We start from the raw sequence: 21,169 nt of genomic DNA on the forward strand, positions 1-21,169 counted from the left end.
TTTTTAAAAATTATTTTCAATTTTGTTACTTTTGATTCTTTCAAAATTTATATTTTAATATTTAATTACAAGTTTAAAATTTTTTTTTAGTTTTTTTTAATTGCACACCCATTTTGTCTTTTACTGATATAAACAAGTAAAGATATACATTTAACCCTAAGTTGCTTTAGCTATCTCCTAGATATGTGGATATATGTTTTTACTTTTGTCATCATTTTAATGAAATGTATTTTCAAAAATTCAATAGCATTTTATTTTTCCAATTACATGTAAAAGTAGTTTTCACCATTCATTTTTGTAAGATTTGGAGTTCCAAATGTTTTCTCCCTCTCTCCCTTACCTTCCCCCTCCCCAAGACAGCAAGTAATCTGATAAAGGTTACAAATATACAATCATTTAATGAAATTTATTGTTTGAAGCATTAGAGATTCAGCTCCAGCCCTATTTTTAACTTTATGTGTATCTTTCTGTCTGAAATATCCTTGTACATGACATATTATTAGATTCTAGTTTCTAATTCATTCTGTTATCTTTTGTTTTATGGGTATACTCCACAACCCTTTCCACTGTATAAACTTCTGTGTATTCTGTTTATCTGAAATAATTTTCCCCATTCTTCCTCTTCTTGCTCCCATCTCTCAGTATATTCCTTTTTCTTATCCTTCCATTCTTCTTTTGAGATCATCCTAATATAATAGAATCACACCCAGACCCACTATTTAGACTCCCTCTAAGCAACCTCCCTTCCAGGCCTTAGGATAATGTTTGAGAGATCTTCTTCCTCCATATAAAAATGTCTAAGCTTGGTTTGATCTTTCTGATTTCTTACTTATGTATTTCTCTGGAGTCTATCAGATTTTCTATTCAGCACTAGTCTGCTAATCAGGAATGCTTAAAACTCTTCTATTTCATTAAAGTTTCATTTTTCCCTCTGTCAGATTATACTCAGTTTTGCTGGTTGGTTTATTTTTTGTTATGCTCTTAGATCCTTTGCATTCTGGAATATCATATTCTAAGCCTTTGGTGTTTTAAAATTGAAGGCTGATAAATTTTGTATGATCCTGATTGTGACTCCATGGTCCTTGAATTTCTTTGTTTTTTTTTTTTTTGTTGTTGTTGTTGTTGTTGTTGTTTTTGTTTTTGTTTTTGTTTTTTTAACAGTGTTTTATTCTTGATCTGGAAGTTCTGAATTTGGGCTATAATATTCCTGAGAGATTTTTATTATTATTTTTTTTTATTTCTTTCAGGTGATCAGTGGATTCATCCAGTTTCCACTATGGCTTCTGGTTCTAAGATATATGAGAAGTTTTCCTTTATAATTTCTTAAACTATGATGAATAAGTTATTGTTGTTGTTATTCATAGTTTTTAATTAGTACAATGATTTTTAAAATTATCTCTTTAGACTATTTCCCAGGTCAGTAGTTTTGTCTTTGAGATATTTCATATTTTCTTTTATTTTTGCAATTTTTTAAAACCTTTGAGGGGGGCAGCTAGATATAATAGATAGAGTACTGGCCCTGGAATCAGAAGGATCTGAGTTCAAATTTGGACTTAGACATTTAACACTTCCTAGCTGTGTGACCCTAGGAAAGTCATTTAACCAAAACCAAAACCAAACCAATTTGTTTTATTGTTCCTTGATGTCTCATGGAATCATTAGCTTCCATTTGGCCAATTCTAATTTTTTTTTTTTTTTTTTTTTTTGGTGAGGCAGTTGGGTTAAGTGACTTGCCCAGGGTCACACAGCTAGGAAGTGTTAAGTGTCTGAGGCCAGATTGGAATTCAGGTCCTCCTCACTTCAGGGCTGGTGCTCTATTTACTGAGCCACCTAGTCTGGTGCCAATTCTAATTTTTAAGGAATTATTTTCTTCAGTATAGTTTTGTAACTTTTTTCCCATTTGGCCAATTGCAACTTTAAAGAAATTAATTTCTTTATAATTATTTTATATGTTTCTTTTACCAAGCTGTTAATGCTCTTTTCATAACTTGTATAGCTCTTATTAATTTCCCCATTTTCCCTCTACATTTGATTTTTAAAATTATAGATTGAGCTTGTCTCCCTTGAGATCACTCCTCTCCACTTGAACTGTGACCTGGAACTGACTAATGGTTGACAGAGTTGTCAGTTGGCACTTGTTTCTAATGCAGGGATCTTTTTATAACCTGATACTTTCTGTCCCGATGTTCAGCTTCTGTCTCTTTAACTTCCTGACCACTAAAGTTGTCCCTATTCCTTCTGTTCTGCGTCCTGGCCATCTTCTGTCCTAATGTTCATCCTCTTTATCTTCCTTAGAATCCTTGACTAGAAAAATGACTTATTATGAATTTTTCTTGGTTTTCCTGATCCAAATTCAGTCTGATACATTTTCTAGGTTGTCATGGAGGAAGTGTGCTTGGTGAATTGGGGAAAAAATGCTGTTACTTTGCCATCTTGATTTAGCTTCTCTCTGGAAACTTTGAACTCTTAACATAGGAATCAAAAGAATCATTAAAAGTCAAAACATGAGAACACAATCATAAAAGATTAAATAAATTGTTTACATTTTAATATGAGATAATATTTGTAAAGCACTTAGCATAGTGCCTGACACATAGTAGGTATTTAATAAATGCTTATTCCTTTCTTTTAAGATGGAAAGATGATTCTTGTCCCCTCAGAATTCTATTATCAAGGATCACAGAGGATGCCTAATAAGAGGTGCCGAAAGATTTTTGTTTTTAATTTTTCGATTATCTTAAAAGAAAGGAAAGGAAAAAGGAATATACTGAGGGGCAAGGCGGGAGAAAGGAGGGGGAAAAGTATGTCATATAGTTGGGGTTTGAAGTTATATGACATATTCTTACATAGAATCTTTACAGGATTCTATAAAAAGGAAGGGTGGGGGAAGTCAGCAACACTTGAAGCTCACCTTCATCTGAACTGCACACAAGAATTGGGTACAAAAATACCTTTATTTCAGCAGGGAATTTGGGAAAGGGGAGAAGTTAAGAGAAGAATAAGAGAGAGGATAGATTAAGGGAAGGATTAATCCTAAACAAAATGAACTCCAACTCAGAGGAATACATTGCAAAGAGGAGGTTTATTTTTTTATTAACTTTTTTATTGTACTAAATTTATTTTTAATACACATTGCTCTATGAATCATGTTGGGAGAGAAAAATCAGAACAAAAGGAGAAAACTATGGGAGAGATTAAAAAAAAACACAGAAAAAAGAAATGAACATAGCATGTGTTGATTTATAGTCATTCTCCTTAGTACTTTTCTGAATGCAGATGGCATTTTCTGTCCCAAGTCTATTGGAATTCCTTTGGATCACTAAACCACTGAGAAGAACAAAGCCTTTCATAGTTGATCATCACACAGTTTTGCTGTTATTGTGTACAATGTATTCCTGGTTCTGCTTGCTTACTCAGCATCAATTCATGTAAATCTTTTCAAGCTTTTCTATAATCAGTTTGTTCATCATTTTTTTATAGAACAATAATATTCCATTACTTTCATGTACCACAGCTTGTTCAGCCATTCTCCAGTTAATGGGCATCCACTCCTTTTTTCAGTTGCAAAAAGGAGTTTAAAAAAAAAAAAAAAGAATAAGATTACTGCATTCCTTGTGAGAGAAGGAGAAGCAGAAGCGAATTCCCCAAACCTAGAATATTGTTGCCAAGCACAACCTTTTCTCTCAGCACCCTCTTCTTTATAAAGAAGGGAAGAAAACAGAGAATATGAAATATAAAAAAATAGGAGGAAAAAAGAATTAACATAAATAACTCTGAATGGGAATGGGATAAAACCACCATTAAAACAGAAGAGGATAACAAAATGGCATAGAAAACACAATTCAACAATATGACAAAGATTTTCAAAGAATTAAAATAAGGGGCTAGAACAAATAAAAGTAATTTTAAAAAATGTATACTAAAAAAAAAAGATCATTGGAAATTTTGGATAATAGTTTTCAGTTGGGTAATATTGGAAACTAGGCAAAATAAGTGGGGTTGACATGGCAAATAAGAAACAACAGAGTGATTTCCCAACTAGAAATAAATCTCATTAATTACATATGGTATAGCTTCCTTTTTGTACCTTACACTATATAATCTACCCGTGAGCTCTGTTCATTTCTACTCTTGCCTGAAATTCTCTCCCTGCTCATCTTAAGGCCCCTTGCCTTTCTTCTAGTCTCCATTCAAATTCTATCAGGAAACCTTTACAAATCTCCCTTACTCTTGGTAGCCTTCCCTTTGAGATTATTTTTAATTGATCCTCAATGGTAACCTGTTGGTTCTTCCATATTGCCTCCCTCATTGGATTGTGGGCTTTGAGCCTTTTTCATTGCTTCCAGAGCTTAGTACACAGTGTCTGGCACATAGTAGGTATTTTATAAATGCCTGTTAATTTGACCCTTTTTAATTTCCTCTAAAGTTCCTGATCAAAGCTGCAGTTTACAGGTATAACAGTGATGCTCACCTATCAGTATCTGGATTTCTTTGAGATGGGGTGAGTTGAGTCCAGTCTTATTCCACAACTGCCCATTTTCTTAATATCTTTTAAAAAATAATCATTAATAAATACCTTTTGTTTCTAGATCTCCATAATTTCTGAATGTGTTCTTTTCCTCAATCCCCTAACCAAGGATCATCCCTTTTTTAAAAAACTTGAAAAAATTACATCAGCAAAACGTAAGACATCCATCATGTTTGAAAGCACATTCATTCAGTATAATCCTTCATAATTCTCCATCTCCAAAACAGTAATTGCAATATACCATATTCACAAAACGGAAAGGAGGCCGGTCTATTTTTTCAATGCTAAACTTTGCCATTATTTGCTGTAATTACGAAACGACGATTTATAAGCCATCAACAAGTTCAGAAATAAAGCTTCAGACTTGGGTCGGGAGGGGGAAGAATGCGAGGGAAGGGAAAAGGGCGATGCGCCAAAGCGGAAATGACGTCTCGAGCACCAGAAGTTGACAAGACCACGTGGTCCATATCCAGTGGAGACGTAGTCTTGCGGCCAAGATGGCGACTGAAGGGAAGATTAAGCGGAAGAAAAAGAAACATCCCGGAGACAGGTGAGGAACGTGTGTAAGCCCGCAAGCGCACCCCGGGGACTACCCTTTTCTCCCTCCCTTTCTCCACTTCCGGATCTTTGCTGATTCCTGGAGGAGGAGGCCTTGCTACCCCTCCGGGCAGTTCTGCAGCTGGGGCTGCCGAGCCTAAGCTGGCCCCTCTGCCTGCAGAGGTTGAGGTTAGCAGACATGCCCGCGAAAGTCGTCTCCGCGACTCCCCCGCCAAGAGCAGGATACCTCGAGCCTCCTGCCCTTCCCGGGCTGCGGGCTGGCGTGGTAGAGAGACAGGACAGGGAGGCGGGAAGACCTGGGTTCGAGTTCTGCCTCTAATGTTTACTAACATAGGAGAAATAACAGCCTCCTGAAGCCGCCTTTTCGTTATCTATAAAAGAGGAATAATTACGGCACCTAAGTCGCAGGACTCTTGTGAGGATCAAATTAATATCTATGTGTGTACTTATGTACACTTATTTTATGCATATCTATATATACTAGACATACACACTCCTCTGTACCTCTGTATCTCCTTTGTTCAGTTTCCTACTCTAAGCTACCCCATTTGGAGTTTTCTTGGCAGAGATATTATAGTGGTTTGCCATTTTCTTCTCCAGCTCATTTCACAGATGAGGAAACAGACAGGGTGAAGGGCTGTGCCCATGGTCACACAATTAGCAAGTGTCTGAGTCTGGATTTGAACTCAGATCTTCCTGACTCCTGCTCCTACGCTCAATCCACTGATCCGCTCAGCTGGACCAGAGATAGAAGTATCTAGGTAAATCTATATCATCTATATGTGTAGTTTTGCAAACCTTAAAACTACATAAACTGTGGCACTATGAATAAAACAGCTAGACTGGAAGTAAGAAAGCCCTGGATTCAAATTCCTTCTCTTACACATTAATCAGTTAACAAGCACTTGTTAGGTGCCAAGCTTTGTGCTAAATGATGTATATACAAGGGAGCAATAATTGACTGTTGCCCCAGTTAAGTCATTTAAACTCTTTTAACCTCAGTTTGCTTACTTGTTAAATGGGAATGGCTTAAAAGGGTTTTTCTGGGGAGCAAACAAGATATTTGAAATGCCCTTTGCAAATCTTAAAGTGCCTCAAACATGGTTTTATTTCTTTCTAGCAAAGCAGTGGAAGATAAAATGAGCAGCTCCTCATCTGGAGAATATCAGGTTGGACAAGTGGCCGGCAGTTTGTTTCAAAATAAACCTTGTAAGAGCGTCAAGAGCCACCTGGCATCTCTCTTCAGCTCCTCATCAGCACAAGCTCAGCAACCTGTGTATGTGGCTGCTAAAGAAGTAAGTCAGGAGATGTTCCTGTGCCTCAGCAAACACTTTTCTCTCCAGGCTGAAATTTAATTTCACTTCCTCTTTGAATATATATTCATTGGAATGGCTTTGCAATTCTTAGAGGATTTCTTGGGGGCATGTAGCAGATTAAGTGACTGTCCTAGGTCAGAAATTGGATGTGATTTTATATCTTTCCTATTAGGAAGATCTACTCTTTATACAAAAAGTCAGTAGGAGACCAGTTCTCCCCATCGGGTTATGCTCTGTGTTTAGTTATATAAGGAACTCATAAGATCCTATATTTATAGTCATAAAGAATCTCAGAATCTAGTTCAACCTCCTCAGCTTATGATGAGGAAACTGAGGCCCAGAAAGATGAGGTGCCTATCCCAGGGTCATAAAGATAATAAGAAACAGAATTAGTGTCCTGACTCCAAATCTATGATATCATCAGGTGTCAGTCAGGGAGTATGTCCCAGACATTATGGTAAGTGCTGAGGATACAGAGAAAGTTAAATGAAAAGGCTGACCCCCTAAGGAGATTGGTGGAGAGACAGAGTATAATTTTAGAGTGGAAGGTTTTGCCAATTGAGTGAGGAAGGGCAGGGAGACAGGAAAAGAATAGGATTTTGGTTAAGTTGTTATTTGTGCTGAATGAAAACTCATATAGAGCTTAATTTCTTTTAAAGGCTAATGGTAAGAAGAGAAAACATAATGAAGATGAAATTGTATTGCACAATCAGAGAACTAGTGCTGCTGTTGAACAAATGCCTGCAAAGAAAATCATAATGAAGAAAGATCTTTCTGATGCAGATAAAAGATTGGCACACAGGTCAGTCCAAGGTTAAGAGGCTGTTCAAAATATTGAAATTCCAAGTCCTGCTTTGTTATTCTTGCTTCTACCTTATTTCACCTTACTGATCATATTGATGAATATTACAGAATTGGAAAATAGCAAATGTTGAAGGGATTATTGAAAAATTGGAACACTAATAAATTATTGGAATTGTGATCTAACAATTCTGGAAAGCAATTCACGACTGTGCCTAAAGGGCTATAAAATCACATACCCTTTGATCCAGCAATAAACACTACTAGATTTATGTTCCAAAGAGATGGAAAAAGAAAAGGAAAAGGACCCTTATGTACAGAAATATTTATAGCAACTCTTTTTGTGGTGGCAAAGAGTTGGAAATTGAGGGGATGTCCATCAATTGAGGGATGGCTGAACAAGTTATATGTTTGTGAAGGAATACAATTGTGTTATCAGAAATAATGAGTAGGATGGTTTCAGAAAACCTGGGAAAACTTAAATGAACTGATCCATAGGGAAGTGAGTAGAACCAGAAGTATATTGTACATAGCAACATTGTTGCCACCTTGCTGCCTGCAAGGACAACTGACCCTTAGTCATCCTTTTGTGAAGGGTACTGTTCCTTGGGATTAGGGATAGAATCTGGTATCATACAAAACAGGGATGAAAACAGAGGATCAGACTGAGTTTTGTCAGAAAGTAGGTTAGAGGAGATAGATGGAAATTTTAATAGATGGACTATAGAGTATATTAAAATATTCACATAAAGACTAATATGAAATTTGGAAAATGTATAATGTTAGACTCTTAAGTCTTGAAATTCACATGGAAACACACGTTATTGCAACCCTTTGAGTGGACCCAAGGCTCATCTTTGAACATCAAGAAATGAGAAGATTTTCTGTTAATTTTATGAATTGTCTTTTGATTTTCCTCATACTATTTTCTTTCAGGTATTCTATAATTTATTCATACTTAAGTGCACTCATTGCTATTTCTCCTGTCCTTTTTTCTTTGCTTTGTTCTTTTCTAAATCCTGGAAGGGACTCATCCTCATTTCTGTAAAGCTTTCTTTAATGGTAACTGAAGTTACTCATCCTTTTTCAATTTCTTGTAGGGCTTTGGATCTCTTATTTCCACTTACCTTAAACCTGACTGATAATGGTTACTTAAGTGCATGATAAATCTGTTAAATTAGATTGTGAACTTTTTGAGGCTAAGGTCTTATATCCTTTTTGAATTCCTAAAACAGTGCACTACATATAGTAGGTGTTTAATAAATACAAGAATTTAATATCTTGTCTCATATAATAACACTGAAACAAAAAGTTTATTTTTCTCATGATTGCTATTTAAAATTTTTAGTCTTAGTTTGCATTAATATAACTTGGAAGAAATAAAATTATGGATAGGGAATATGACTGTTGTGAATGTGGTACTTAATATACATGTATATTTGTGTATTGACCATTTTAGGTGCAGTGCCTAGAAATACCATAGCTTGTTGTTAAAAAAGGGAAATGTGAAAGAAGTGAATTTATTAGATAGTCTTTTTTTAAAAAATAGAATACATTTTTGATTTTTAGACTTAATGAAATAAGAACAGTGTTAAAGAACTAATCACGTGTTTTATTTAACTTTTTTTTCCATGTTTTGAAATATTCAGTTGGAAGTGATATTTCTTAACTTGTTTTTGACACACCATTTTCTTGTGTACATTTTGCCTTTTACAGAGAAAGTGCTTTGGTATCTGCTGATCTTGAAGAGGAAGAAGAAAAAGTACAAACTAAACAAATGAAAAAACAGAAAATTTCTCAAGCAAGTAGTAATGGCAAAACAGCAAATGGTAAAATACTTGATAATTCAAATTATTCATTTGAGTTAAATAAAAGAAAGAAGATTCAAATCAATGAGGCAGAGGAAAGAATAAAGAATAAGAGAACTGTATTTGTGGGGAATTTACCTGTCACGTGTAAAAAAAAGGTAAGTGAATATATGGATTGTAGAGATTTATAGTAGTTTATGTTACCACAAATGAAGGCAAAAAAGTGCCCTGCCCTTAAGGAGTTCACACTCAAAGATCTATATAGAAACAGGTAGTTTTTAAGAGAAAGCTCTGTTATAGGATTGGGAAAGGTTTCTTAGAGAAGTTGGGATTTTAGCTGAATCTTGAAAGAATTGAGGAGGAGGAGCAAAGGAGAACATTCCAGGCATGGAGATAGCAAATGAAAAATAGGAGAGATTAAATATCTTGTTCAAGGAACAGTAAAGAGATTATTATAACTAGACTATGTAGATGGTAATATGGTGTAAGAGCACTGGAAATGTACAAAGAGACCAAGTTATGAAGTGCTTTAAAAGCCAAACAAGATTTTACATTTGATCCCAGAGGTTAATAGGAAGCCATGGGAGTTGATTGCATGGAAGAGAAAAGATGACTTGGTCAGATTTGGATTTTAGGAAGATGGTTTGGACAACTGAATAGAGATGAACTGGAGTGGGGAGAAACATGAGGCAGGGAAGACCAATCAGAAGGCTATTGTTATAATAGTTCAGGTGAATGGTGATACTGTGAATTACCAAGAATTGGAATTAGATTTAACTGTTACCTGTACAGTATTGGTAAGTTTTTTTTTTCCCTGACAAGCTGGAAGTCGGCCATTTGCTCCTTAACTATTCTTTTGCTTGAAAATTAGTAATTAAATTTTAGTTGGTTTTACATATTGGCAATGGAAATTTTTATTGATTTTTTTTTTATCTGAAAATATAATGATGTTTTGTTTCATTTGTAGGAACTGAAATCATTTTTTAAAGAGTATGGACAAATAGAATGTGTACGATTTCGTTCTTTGGTATGTTGTTTCCTTTTAAATACTACAGTGGTTTTATTATGTGTAAATCTCTTATTGGCATAAAGATTGGTATAGGGTAGAAGTCTAGCCTCAACTAACCTTTATAGTACCATCGCTCACTGCAAAAATCTTTTTTATTTAGTGAACATGTCTACTAATCATTCATCAGATGTAACCTATATTTTCTTTCACATAATTGTTTAAACTATTCTTTCCTCCTGTGATGGCTATTCTTCTCTCTCCCTCTCCCCCTCCCCCCTCCTTTTTTTTTTTTAAAGTGCTGAAAGCCTACCTGTTCTTTAAGGACATTCCAAATACCAATTTTTCCATGAAACTTTTTGTTGGATAACCTCTCTTCTCTGGAAATTCTGTCTTCCTCCTCAGATTCCCATAGAATTTGATTCATAATTCTCAAATGCATTGTTCATAGAAAGTGCTTAATAAATGTGGGTATTTTGATGAATGAATCTATAGTATTTTATTATATACTGCTTTGTATAATAATATGTTGTGAAGCTATTTTTTAGTCATGTCTGATTCTCTTTAACCCCATTTGATTGCCATTGCATTCTCTAGCTCATTTGATAGATGAGGAAACTGAGGCAAACAGGGTTTAGTGACTTGTCCAGGGTGACACAGCTAGTAGGTACTACTTTTGAAGATAAATCTTCCAGTTCCAAACCCAGTACTCTTGTCTATTTCATCACCTAGCTGCTTCTGTCTGTATATTTTATTTATACACTATTACACTATTACATTCATCTTTGTATCTCAATACTAAGTGCTTTGTATATAGAAGACACTAAGTATTTATGAATGAATTTATAAATAGCATTCAGTTACTTATTTTTCAGTTTCATAATTTTTTTGGTTCATAAAATTTTTAAATTTGGGGATTTTTGGATAGATAATAATTCCCCCTTCAATTAATGATGTTTATGGTTTTTTAAAATAATAGAATCACTGCCTAGTTTACTTCTTTTGTCACACACATACACACACACACACACTTCATGATTCATTTCTTATAACATTGAAAAATGTAAGCAAATCTAAAGCAAAAGTGCATATACATCATTCCATTTCACTAGTGAGGAGGGGACATCTTCTATTTTCCCAGGGATCAATATTGATCATTGCAGTTACTTTGAAATTGGCAGTGTATTACTGTTTTTATTTACATTCTTTTGTCAAGTAGTTCTGGTATGAAAAATAGTTTGTCAGAAGCAGATCTCATTTACTGCCTAAAAATGAGAATATTGATAAAATGTGTATTTGGCAAGTAAGTGTCTCTGTCACACAAGGTCAGGACAAAGTACAAAAGATTCTCCTCTGCAAAAATACTATAGGCTCTCCTCTATATGGAGCAGCAGTTGTATGTATGTGTTTGTGGAGATTTATTTCTGTTATAAGTTCTTATCTTACTCATCTTTAGTATTCACCAATTAGAGCCTCAGGCCATTTTTGCTAATTTCTCATGAAATATTTTTACTTGTCATTAACAAAGAAATTTATAGTTTAGAGTTGGTTAATTAATGTGTAGGTTTGTTTTGTTGACTTCTCTCTTTTTTTTCCCCTCTTTGTTTTGTTATAAAGTATGATTTTGGGTTGAGGGAAGGTTTATATTAGGAAATGCTGGTAATGAAAAACAAGAGACACCAATAAGTTTCTGTTAAATATAGCATAAAACAATCTACAAATACTTAAAGGAATGAACCCCATGAGAAGGGCATCTTCATGCTTATGCTGTTGTTTTTTTTTTTTTTAAATGAGGTTATTTGAAACTTTTGCTATTGCTTTTATTTTTTTCTTCTAGGAATATATTCAATTATAGTGTAACAAATTTCATGGTTTGGTTTTTTAATGTAGCATATTTTGTAGACTTTGAAATTTTCTTTCTTTCCTGTATATAAGATTGAAGAAATTTTTTTTTTGTTTTGAAGATTCCAGCAAAGAGCAATTTATCCAAAAAGATTGCTGCAATAAAGTAAGTTAATTATTGAAGAAAAAGTCTATAAGTTAAAATTTTTCTTTAAAATTTTAAGTTATTACAAGGTTCTACAGAGGTGAAGTTGAAAACTAACTTTGCATGTATTTGGCATATTAAAAGCCTATTAAAAATGGGGAAAAAATGTGTATGGCCAGAAAAAAATTTTTTTTAGGTTATTGCCCAAGAAATTTGTCTTTATATATTGCTTTGTAGTGTTTGATTAATTGCCTTGTGTTGAAGTAATGACATTAATGAATCTTTTAAAGTTAATGAATCTTTTTTCATAATTATTTTAACTTCACAGTAACCCTTTAAAGTAGGTCCTACTGATAATGTTAGCGCCATTGTACAAATAAAGAAACTTAGGTTATCATTTTCATTTCTTTATGAATGAATTATATTCTATAAGTTTCCTAAGCAAGGCAATTTTTTAAGAATTCTGAGCCTAATTTTTTTTAAAGAAATTGTGTTTTATTACATAATTCATTAGATTTCCAATCTAGCCTTTAAAGTATATTTTAATCTGTGATGCATTGAAATTTAGGACCTTTATTCCCATACATTTAGAATTTGATTCCTCCAAGACAATCACTTTTATTATACTTATTTAATATTTTATTTTTCCCCAATTACATTTGTTTTAAAACTCTTGAGTTCCAGATTCTCTCTCTTCCTCCCTCCCCACTCCACCTCATTGAGAAGGTGAACATTTACACAAAAGGCATGTTATGAAAGAAAACAGATTATTCCCTCCCCCCCCCTCCGAAAAAAAACCTCAAGAAAAATAAAGTTTAAAAAATTATGTTTCAGTTTATATTTAGACACAATAAGTTCTTTTTCTGGATCTGGATACATTTTTTTCATTATAAATCCTTTAGAGTTTTGTTGGGATCATTGTATTTGTTGAGAATAGCAAAGTCATTGACAGTTGTTCATCTTACAATATTGTTGTTACTTTGTACACAGTAAATTTCACTTTTCATGAGCTCATGAAAGTCCAAGCTTTTCTGAGAGTTTCCTGTTAACCATTTCTTATAGCACAATATTGTTCCATCATAATCATATTCCACAATTTGTTCAACCATTTCTCAATTGATGAGCATCCTCTCAATTTCTAATTCTTTGCTTTGAGAAAAGAGCTGCTATAAATATCTTTGTATATATAGGTCCTTTTTCTTTTTTCCCCCCAGATCTCTTTTGGGATATATGCTTAATAGTGATGTTAGGTCAAAAGATCTGCATGGTTTTATATAGCTGTTTAATGTCTCACTTTCCCCACATTCCCTCCAACATTTGTCATTTTCCTTTTCTGGCCAGTTAGCCAATCTGAGGTAAAACCTCAGAAGTGCTTAAATTTGCATTACTGAGTTAGAATATTTTTAAAAATATGGCTGTAAATAGCATTGATTATTTTACTTGAAAGATGTTTGTATCTTTCGATCACTTTATCAATTGAGGAATGAATATCTTTTATTTTTTATAAATTTGACTCAATTCCCTGTTTTAAGAAATGAGGCCTTCATCAGAGAAACTTGCTTCAAAAATCTTTTTTGCAAATACTGTGGCTTTGCTTCCAGTGTGGATGGTGCACTGTTCCAAGCTTTAGGGATTTTGCATGCAACTATTTTCAGAGACCCTTCTAGGGATCTGTAAGTTTTCAATTCTTCTGAGGTGGTATGATCTAAGGAGAGGTGTGTTTAGTAACCTTTTGACCTGTGCTCTGGTCTGTGAGTGACCGCAAGGACTCTTTTCTATCCCGGAACTGTAAGGAAGGTTCTCCATTGTGGCCATTAAGTTCTTGTTTGCTAATGCTCCTCCTTGACCTGGGTCTGTGGACTGCGATCCATATTAAGTATAGGCAAATCAATAGGCCTATCTCAGGACTTGCAAAGAGATCATTTTTAATGTCCTTCTGACCAGCTGTTTAAACCCCTTACTCTGTGAGTTAAGAGCACGAGAAGCCACTGTTGATGTTGCTGCCACTGATTCCGTGACTTCCAAGGCCTGTTCTTGGTTTGCTGGAAGTATGGCTGTGCTCATGTATCCTGTGCCCGACTCAGCTCCAGTCTCGCTGGTACTTTTCCTGCCGACCTTCTAAATTGTCTTTGACTGGAAAATTGCTTCATACAAGTTTTTTTGTGGGTCCAAACCCTCTAGAAAGTGTTTAGACTCACTGCCTAATGGTATTTGGAGAAGTTTGAGGGAGAATTCCAGTTAGTCCCTGACTTCACTGGCTATCTCAGCTCTGCCTACCCAAGATAATAACTTTTTGTGTAAGTACTTTTCAAGGAGTTGTGGGAAGTTAGGTACATTTTTGCCTCTTATTTCTGTCTGGTCCATATATATGTGTTACTAGGCTCTGAAAGAATTGTTGAGGGTAATGTACCTTTAGTGCCGCTGTACTGCATTCTGATTACAGATTATTTTAGCATTTTTATTGTTAATTTTCTTCCTATCCCTTTACTGAATAGATGATTTTATTGGAATTGCCTTTTATTAACTATAGAGATCTCTCAATTTCTTATCATCTGTGCACTCTTAGCTTTACCATGCTAGAGAAGTTCCTCTGTTGAAAGCAGTGGGCTGCTCACCTGCTATCTTCCATTTCTGCTTAATGACTGGCCTACCCACTCATCACTCTTGCCTTTGATCCCATTTTTCATCTAGATTATTAGTATATAGGGGTATAGCCTGCTTGTGCCTATATTGTCTTTTTATTGCTATTTGAGTTGTAATTTTAATTCTGCCAATTAAAGGTAAAGTCTTAAATTTTTGTAGAGTGTTAATACTTGAATTTAAAAAAAATCAGATTCACAGATAGAACATGTCACTCTTCAATGGCCATAAAAATTAACAGAAACTTAGGCTACATTAAGAAAGGCTTGGCATCCAAGAATAAAGATATAATCTCCATCCTTTACTCTGCCTTAATCAGATCACTGGATTTATGAGGCAGGTTACTCAGAAGCTCCTAGAGCCCCAGGTTCCTCAGTGATATGAACTTAGAAGGCCTCTGTGATCCTATGGAATTAAACTTTTATCAGATATGTCTCTTTATTCCAGCTATTGATTCAGTATGTACAAAAGCCTTTTTAATTTTTATGATTGAAGCTTCCTATTGTCTTCTATAATCTTGTTGCTTAGAAGTTTTTTCCCTAGTCATGGCTCTGAAATGTATTACTATCAGTTCTCTGATTCCTTTACAATGTGATGTTATACTTGGGTCATGTTTCCTTTTGGAGCTTATTATGGTGTAAGCTTCAGGTCTTCAGCCTATTTTCTTTTGAATTTCTTTAGTTTTCTCAACAATTCTTTTTTTGGGGGGGAAGGAGTGGGAGTTTACATATACATTGTACATCAAATGTACAAATATTTGATTCTTGATTTTTTTTTTGTCTAATCTGTCCCATGGAACTTCTATTTTTGTATGAGTGTCATATTTTATAATTGTTGTAATATAATAAAAGCTCTTCCTCTAATTTTATCAAACTCATTGTTCATCTGTGATGCTCTTCCATTATATGCTTATTAAATTAATTCAATGGACTACTTTTATAATTCTAACTACCATTTAATATAGTGTCTCGTACATATTAGATGCTTCATAAATGCCAATTGACTACACTTCCCTGGGCATTGCATTTTTCATTCAGTATATGTGGTCAGACTAATTTCCCTTTTGTAGTGTCATGAATTTTACTAAGGATTTTTTTATTGTATTGGGATTTGGTGAAATTAATACTATCTTATATGTGACTAAGAGTTTATTGTCTTCTTTTTAACCTTAACAGTAAAATGGATCTTTGAACAAAATTATCTTTCTAGTTACATTTGTCACAGAAATATGCATATTTATCTTTATATGACAGACATTGAGGAGATGTGGCATTTTCCAGTCAAAGACAACTTAGAGCGTTGGCAGGAAAAGTCTATTGTGCCAGGGTGAGAATGGAGTAGAGTTGGGCACAGGATACATAAGCATAGCGATACTCTCAGCAAACCAAGACTAGACACTTGCCCTAAGGCATCATTGAGTTCTACAAAATAAAAAGCTTTTTTAAAAAAATCACTAAACAAAAAAAAAAAAATAAATAAAATAAAAATAAAAAAATCACTAAACAATTGAGAAAGTAAGGTATTATATTCTTCTCATTTGTATGAGTATAAAGTGGGATGTGATATAGAAAATCATCTGTAAAAGGCTGTCTGGTTGCATTTTTTTTTTTTTTTTATCAAGGCTACCTTTCAATTGATAAAAATCTTAGAAAAAAATTTTTAGAGATGAGAATTACAAACATCTCTGTTAGTAATTGATGTCTTCTTTCAGTGTATGTCCCCATCCCTCCCAGCTTTCTTTTTTCTTTTTGGTGTACAAAAGCACTGTCATCTTTTCTTTTTGGTTGGAAATAAAATTCAACTCATACTCTGTATCTAGCCTGTCCTAGGTCATGCTTCATATAGTATATGAACTATCCAACCATCCACTAGAAACCAGGTCTTTATCTAGGCATTGTGCCTCTCCCTTTCCCCACCCCACCTTTCTAAGATTCTGGAGACAATAATCTTATCAGTATTACCCCTGATAGTAGGAAGAACATGGGAATCATTATTATTTGATCCACAAACATATTTCCCTGTGACTTCCAATGCTACAAACTCTTGTCTGGCAACTGCTTCCCTTCACCAGTTTTAAATTGCAGTGTCCTGAAATTTGGATGAGATAGAATGGATGAGAGTCACAAAGACAAATTACCAGTTCTCTACAACAGTAGCTATCTGTAAGGACAGCTTATCTGTTTATTGTCCCATAAATTGTCCCTCAATTTGAATAGTCTCTTTATGGTCATTTTTATATTATTTTTATATAAAGAACCAATTTTTTTTTGAAAATAATTGTTTATTGAGTATTGACCAAGTATAAGAAATAAGAGAATTATTATATTTTAGAAAGTAAAAAAAAAAAATTTCCATAATCACTGTTGTTTTGTAGACGTGAAGTTCATCCTGAACAGAAGAGTATTAATGGTTATGTTGTTTTTAAGGAAGAGAGTGCTGCTGAAAAGGCATTGAAAAGGTAATTTTATCTTTTGATATTACCTCTGAAGTAAAATTTTATTTTTTCTTTTGTCATTCTTAGATAATCTTTGTAATTTATTCCTTATTCCTTTAACCTTCTTCCTTATATCCTTAATAGAAATGGTGCTCAGATTGCAGAGGGATTTCCCATCAGAGTTGAACTTATATCAGACACTCCTTTGGTAAGTTAGGATTATATTTTTGAAATTTCGGAATTCTATTTAATATATATTTTTAAAGTGACCTTTAAAGGAAGACAGAAAAGAACACAACTTGACTTGGTCTCCATTTTAGAGTTGTAATGGTAGAAGTGCTTCCTAACTACTTGAGCAGAACTTAATCATTCAGTACTAGTCCTGTTATTTAGATAGCTCTCTTGATTTCATTTTTGGCTTTTAACATATTAAATTTAAATTTTTGTTTCAGAGAGGCAAAAGATCGGTATTTGTGGGGAACCTCCCTTACAGTAAGTTGATTTGTTTTTTGATTTCTGATTTAAAATTGACTTGTAACATTGAAAAATTGTTAACATATAGACAAATATGCTAAAATAAATTTTGTTAGATATACTTTAAAATTTTTTTTAAATATATGAATTTCTTGTTTCATTGAATTTGCTTGTAGAAATTGAAGAGACCGCAATTCAAGAGCATTTCTCTGACTGTGGAAGTGTTTTAGCAGTAAAAATTGTGAGAAATAAAGTCACTGGAATTGGCAAAGGATGTGGCTATGTGCTCTTTGAGGTATGAAAAATTAATGCTATTTGATAGCTATATATAATAGTTTAAGATTATCTAAAATAATACTGTGTTAATACTTAGCCTTATATTGTTAATCTCCATTCTCAAATTAAGAATTAAGAATTAAGAAAAAATTAATACAGTTTCAACTGTATATCATAATAAAGACTATTACAACAAATACTTTTGTGATAAAAAAAAATTTCCTAGCAATGTTTAGTCTGCCTTTGCCAAAACTTAATATGTTTAAAATTGTTTTTTAAAAGTGTGTGAATTTATGGCTCACTTTTCCATTTTGAAATAAAACTTTGCCATTAGCTTATATTTTAAGTAATATGGGCTTCAAAAAAATATATGTGATTTTCATTTACACAGTACCACAGAATTACAGAGCTGAGACTTGGAAGGCATCATATGCAATGCTTTCCATATTTTGTAGAAAAAACTGAGCCCCTGTGATATAAGGCTACACAATAGTGTTCTTCTAGACAGCTTGGATCTTTGAAACCCTTATCTTGTTAGCTTTAGATTCTCTTTCTGCTGCACCCATGAGGTGAGATTTTAAGGCAAGAAAAAATAAAGGATTCTGTAGTTAGTATTGAAAGTGAAAAGTTACTGCTCTGATACATTATCATTTATTTGCTTTCTTTGCACATATGTTTAATTTAGCATGAAATCTTGTGTGGTAGTAATTAATCTTTGAATTATTTCTTCAGAATACTGATGCTGTACAGCTTGCTTTGAAATTAAACAACTCTGAATTAATGGGAAGGAAACTACGAGTCAAGCGTTACGTTAATAATGAAAAGGCTAAGCTATCACATACGCCAGGCAAAGTTTTGGAGAATTCCACCAAATTTAAACACAAACTTAATTTTCCTCTTAAAAACACAGGACAGCATTCTGAAAATGCATTTGCTGGAGAAAAAGCTAATCCCTTGAAGAAGAAGAAGAAATGGCAAAAAAGTGGAAAAAGTAAAAAGCGAATGGAAAAGCACAAATAGAGAATCAGTCTGAGACCTTTATACTTGTTGGATAATTTACTAATAAAGTTGTTTTATTTAATGAATGTGAGAACTGTTCATTTATAAAAAAGATATTCTTGAAATCTGGCAACCCTAGCTTCTGGTGGCTGATCCAAATTATAAAACTTACCTCCTTTAGCAGTATATTTTAAAATTTAAATTATAGATAGCCCCTCAAAAGGAAGGACTATGACTAAATTATAATATTTCTTTCTTAAAACCTATTTTTCTAGTTGCTTTTTCAAATTTTTTGATTTTTTTTTTTTTTTGACATGAATCTGTTGTTTTGTCTGTGTAGGGAGCTCCTCAAAACAGACATTTTCACAATTGATAGGAATTGGTTAATTCCTGAATGCCAGGGTCTTAAAAAATGTTTCTTGGGAGGGGAGGGGTCTGGAGATTTTAGTGATTTGGCATAATCATATAGCTAATATATGTCAGAAGCTGTCTTTCTGCCTCCTAGACTGGTTGTGCTACTCTTGCAGCCACTAACACATTGAGACACTTGATTTGGATGATTTTGATAAATGAGTTGTTAGCTGTTGTTTAATAATGCAAATATTAGAAATTGTGCTTTCTCATTAAAATATTAAAAATAATAAATGTTATTTTATAGTTAATACAGTGATTGATACTTCATAAAAGCTGATTGGTTATTATTAATAGAGATGATTTAGTCACTGAAAAAAATATATATATAACCATTCACATCCTTTCTTGAAACAACCATGTGGAGTAGAAATGCATTTATGAGTATCATCACAAATGAGGGAACTGAAGATAAAATCTGAGTGTCTGACTCATATTCACACAGCTAATGAGTTGCTTTCAAATTGACCAAGAGATCTTGTCTAGTGTTTTTTTTTTTTTTCATGCACAGTAGAAGTTAATTTATAAGAAAAAAAAGTATTGTATGGCAACTTTTAAAAATGCCATACCAGTTTCTGTATTCCCTTTCATGAGAGATCTTGAAAACTTCCTTGATCACTAAGTTGTAAGTCAAAGTAAAGGAACTTATATTGAAATAACTAAAAAATGTTCAGCACAGTGCTTGGCATGTAGTAAGTCCTATACAAAAGTTAGCAATTGATGACTTGTAGAAAGAATCTTCTCATTTCTTTCTCCTTCTGTTTCTGCTCTCTTATATCCAAACCTTCTCTCCCCTCCTCCCCTTCTCCTATTTCCCTATAAATTTTTATACCCAATTGAATGTATGTTATTCCCCCTTGAGCCCAAACTGATGAGATTAAACTTGAGACAATATTTATTCCCCTCCCTTCTTTCTAGTGTAATAAGTCTTTTGTGCCTCTTTATATGATCTAATTTACTCCATTTTACCTCCCTTTCTTCTCCTCTCAGTACAATGTTTTCCATCCTTTAATGTATTTTTAAAAACTATCTTCACATCAAATTAATCACATTAAAATCAACTATACCCACATCCTCTATGTATATTCCTTGTAACTACCTTGACAAAGATACAGTTCTCAAGAGTTACAAGTATCATTTTACATATAGGGATGTAAACAGTTTAACCTTCAAAATATTTTTTTCTTTCCTGTTTATCTTTTTATGTTTCTCATGAGTCTTATTATTTGTAGATTGAATTTTCTGTTTAATCCTGTTTAATTCTGTTTTTTTTTTTTTTTTTTCAATACAAATGACTGAAAATTCTCTACTTCATTGACAAATTATCTTCCCTGGAAAGATTAGGCTCAGTTTATTTGGTAGTTGATTTTTGGTGTGATCCAAGGTCCTTTGCCTTCTAGAATATGACATTACAGGCACTCAAATCCTTTATGGTAGAAGGTGCCAAATCCTGGGTAATCCTGACAGTGACTCCTTAGTACTTGAATTTTTTTTTTTTTTTCTGGCAGCTTGTATTATCTTGATCTTATTGTTCTGGAGTTTTGCAAAAATAATTCTTAGAGTTTTCCTTGGGGGATCTCTTTCAGGAGTTGATGGATAGATTCTTTCAATGACTATTTTCCCCTCTAGTTCTACAACATCAGAACAGTTTTCTTTGATTTTTTTTTTTTTTTTTTTTTGAGAATGTAATCTAGGCTCTATTTTTTTGGTCATGGCTTTCAAATAGTCCAATAATTTTAAAATTATCTCTTCTGGATCTATTTTCCAGGTCACTTGTTTTTTCCAATGAGGTATTACCACAATAGCTTTTTATGGTCAAGATTCTTTTTTTTTTTTTTTTTGCTCATTTTCTTTCCTTCATTCTTTCCCCTCCCTCTCTTACCCACCCCTTCCCCCCTATTTTGTATCTTTTAAAGTTGAGCTCTGTTCCT

The 21,169-nt window shown here is 33.5% G+C and overlaps 1 protein-coding gene across 3 annotated transcripts; it reads left to right on the plus strand.

Moving 5' to 3' along the window:
• The first annotated feature begins 4,936 nt into the window (after nucleotides 1-4,936).
• RBM34 (RNA binding motif protein 34) lies at nucleotides 4,937-18,913 on the plus strand. 3 transcript variants are annotated; one of them, XM_051993582.1, is made up of 12 exons: nucleotides 5,015-5,078; nucleotides 5,687-5,847; nucleotides 6,207-6,381; nucleotides 7,062-7,204; nucleotides 8,920-9,169; nucleotides 9,979-10,038; nucleotides 11,982-12,025; nucleotides 17,019-17,102; nucleotides 17,223-17,286; nucleotides 17,531-17,570; nucleotides 17,729-17,847; nucleotides 18,561-18,913. In XM_051993582.1, exons 3-12 carry the CDS (start codon nucleotides 6,226-6,228, stop codon nucleotides 18,846-18,848), a joined length of 1,248 nt encoding a protein of 415 aa, XP_051849542.1. In that variant the 5' UTR covers nucleotides 5,015-5,078; nucleotides 5,687-5,847; nucleotides 6,207-6,225; the 3' UTR covers nucleotides 18,849-18,913. The 3 variants fall into 3 exon arrangements, with proteins under 3 accessions (XP_051849540.1, XP_051849541.1, XP_051849542.1); XM_051993580.1 differs by lacking the exon at nucleotides 5,687-5,847 and having other exon boundaries at nucleotides 4,937-5,078; nucleotides 6,212-6,381; XM_051993581.1 differs by lacking the exon at nucleotides 5,687-5,847 and having other exon boundaries at nucleotides 4,972-5,078.
• Nucleotides 18,914-21,169: the final 2,256 nt, after the last annotated feature.

The sequence above is a fragment of the Antechinus flavipes genome, chromosome 4 (assembly GCF_016432865.1).
Source record: "Antechinus flavipes isolate AdamAnt ecotype Samford, QLD, Australia chromosome 4, AdamAnt_v2, whole genome shotgun sequence".
Classification (NCBI taxonomy): domain Eukaryota; kingdom Metazoa; phylum Chordata; class Mammalia; order Dasyuromorphia; family Dasyuridae; genus Antechinus; species Antechinus flavipes.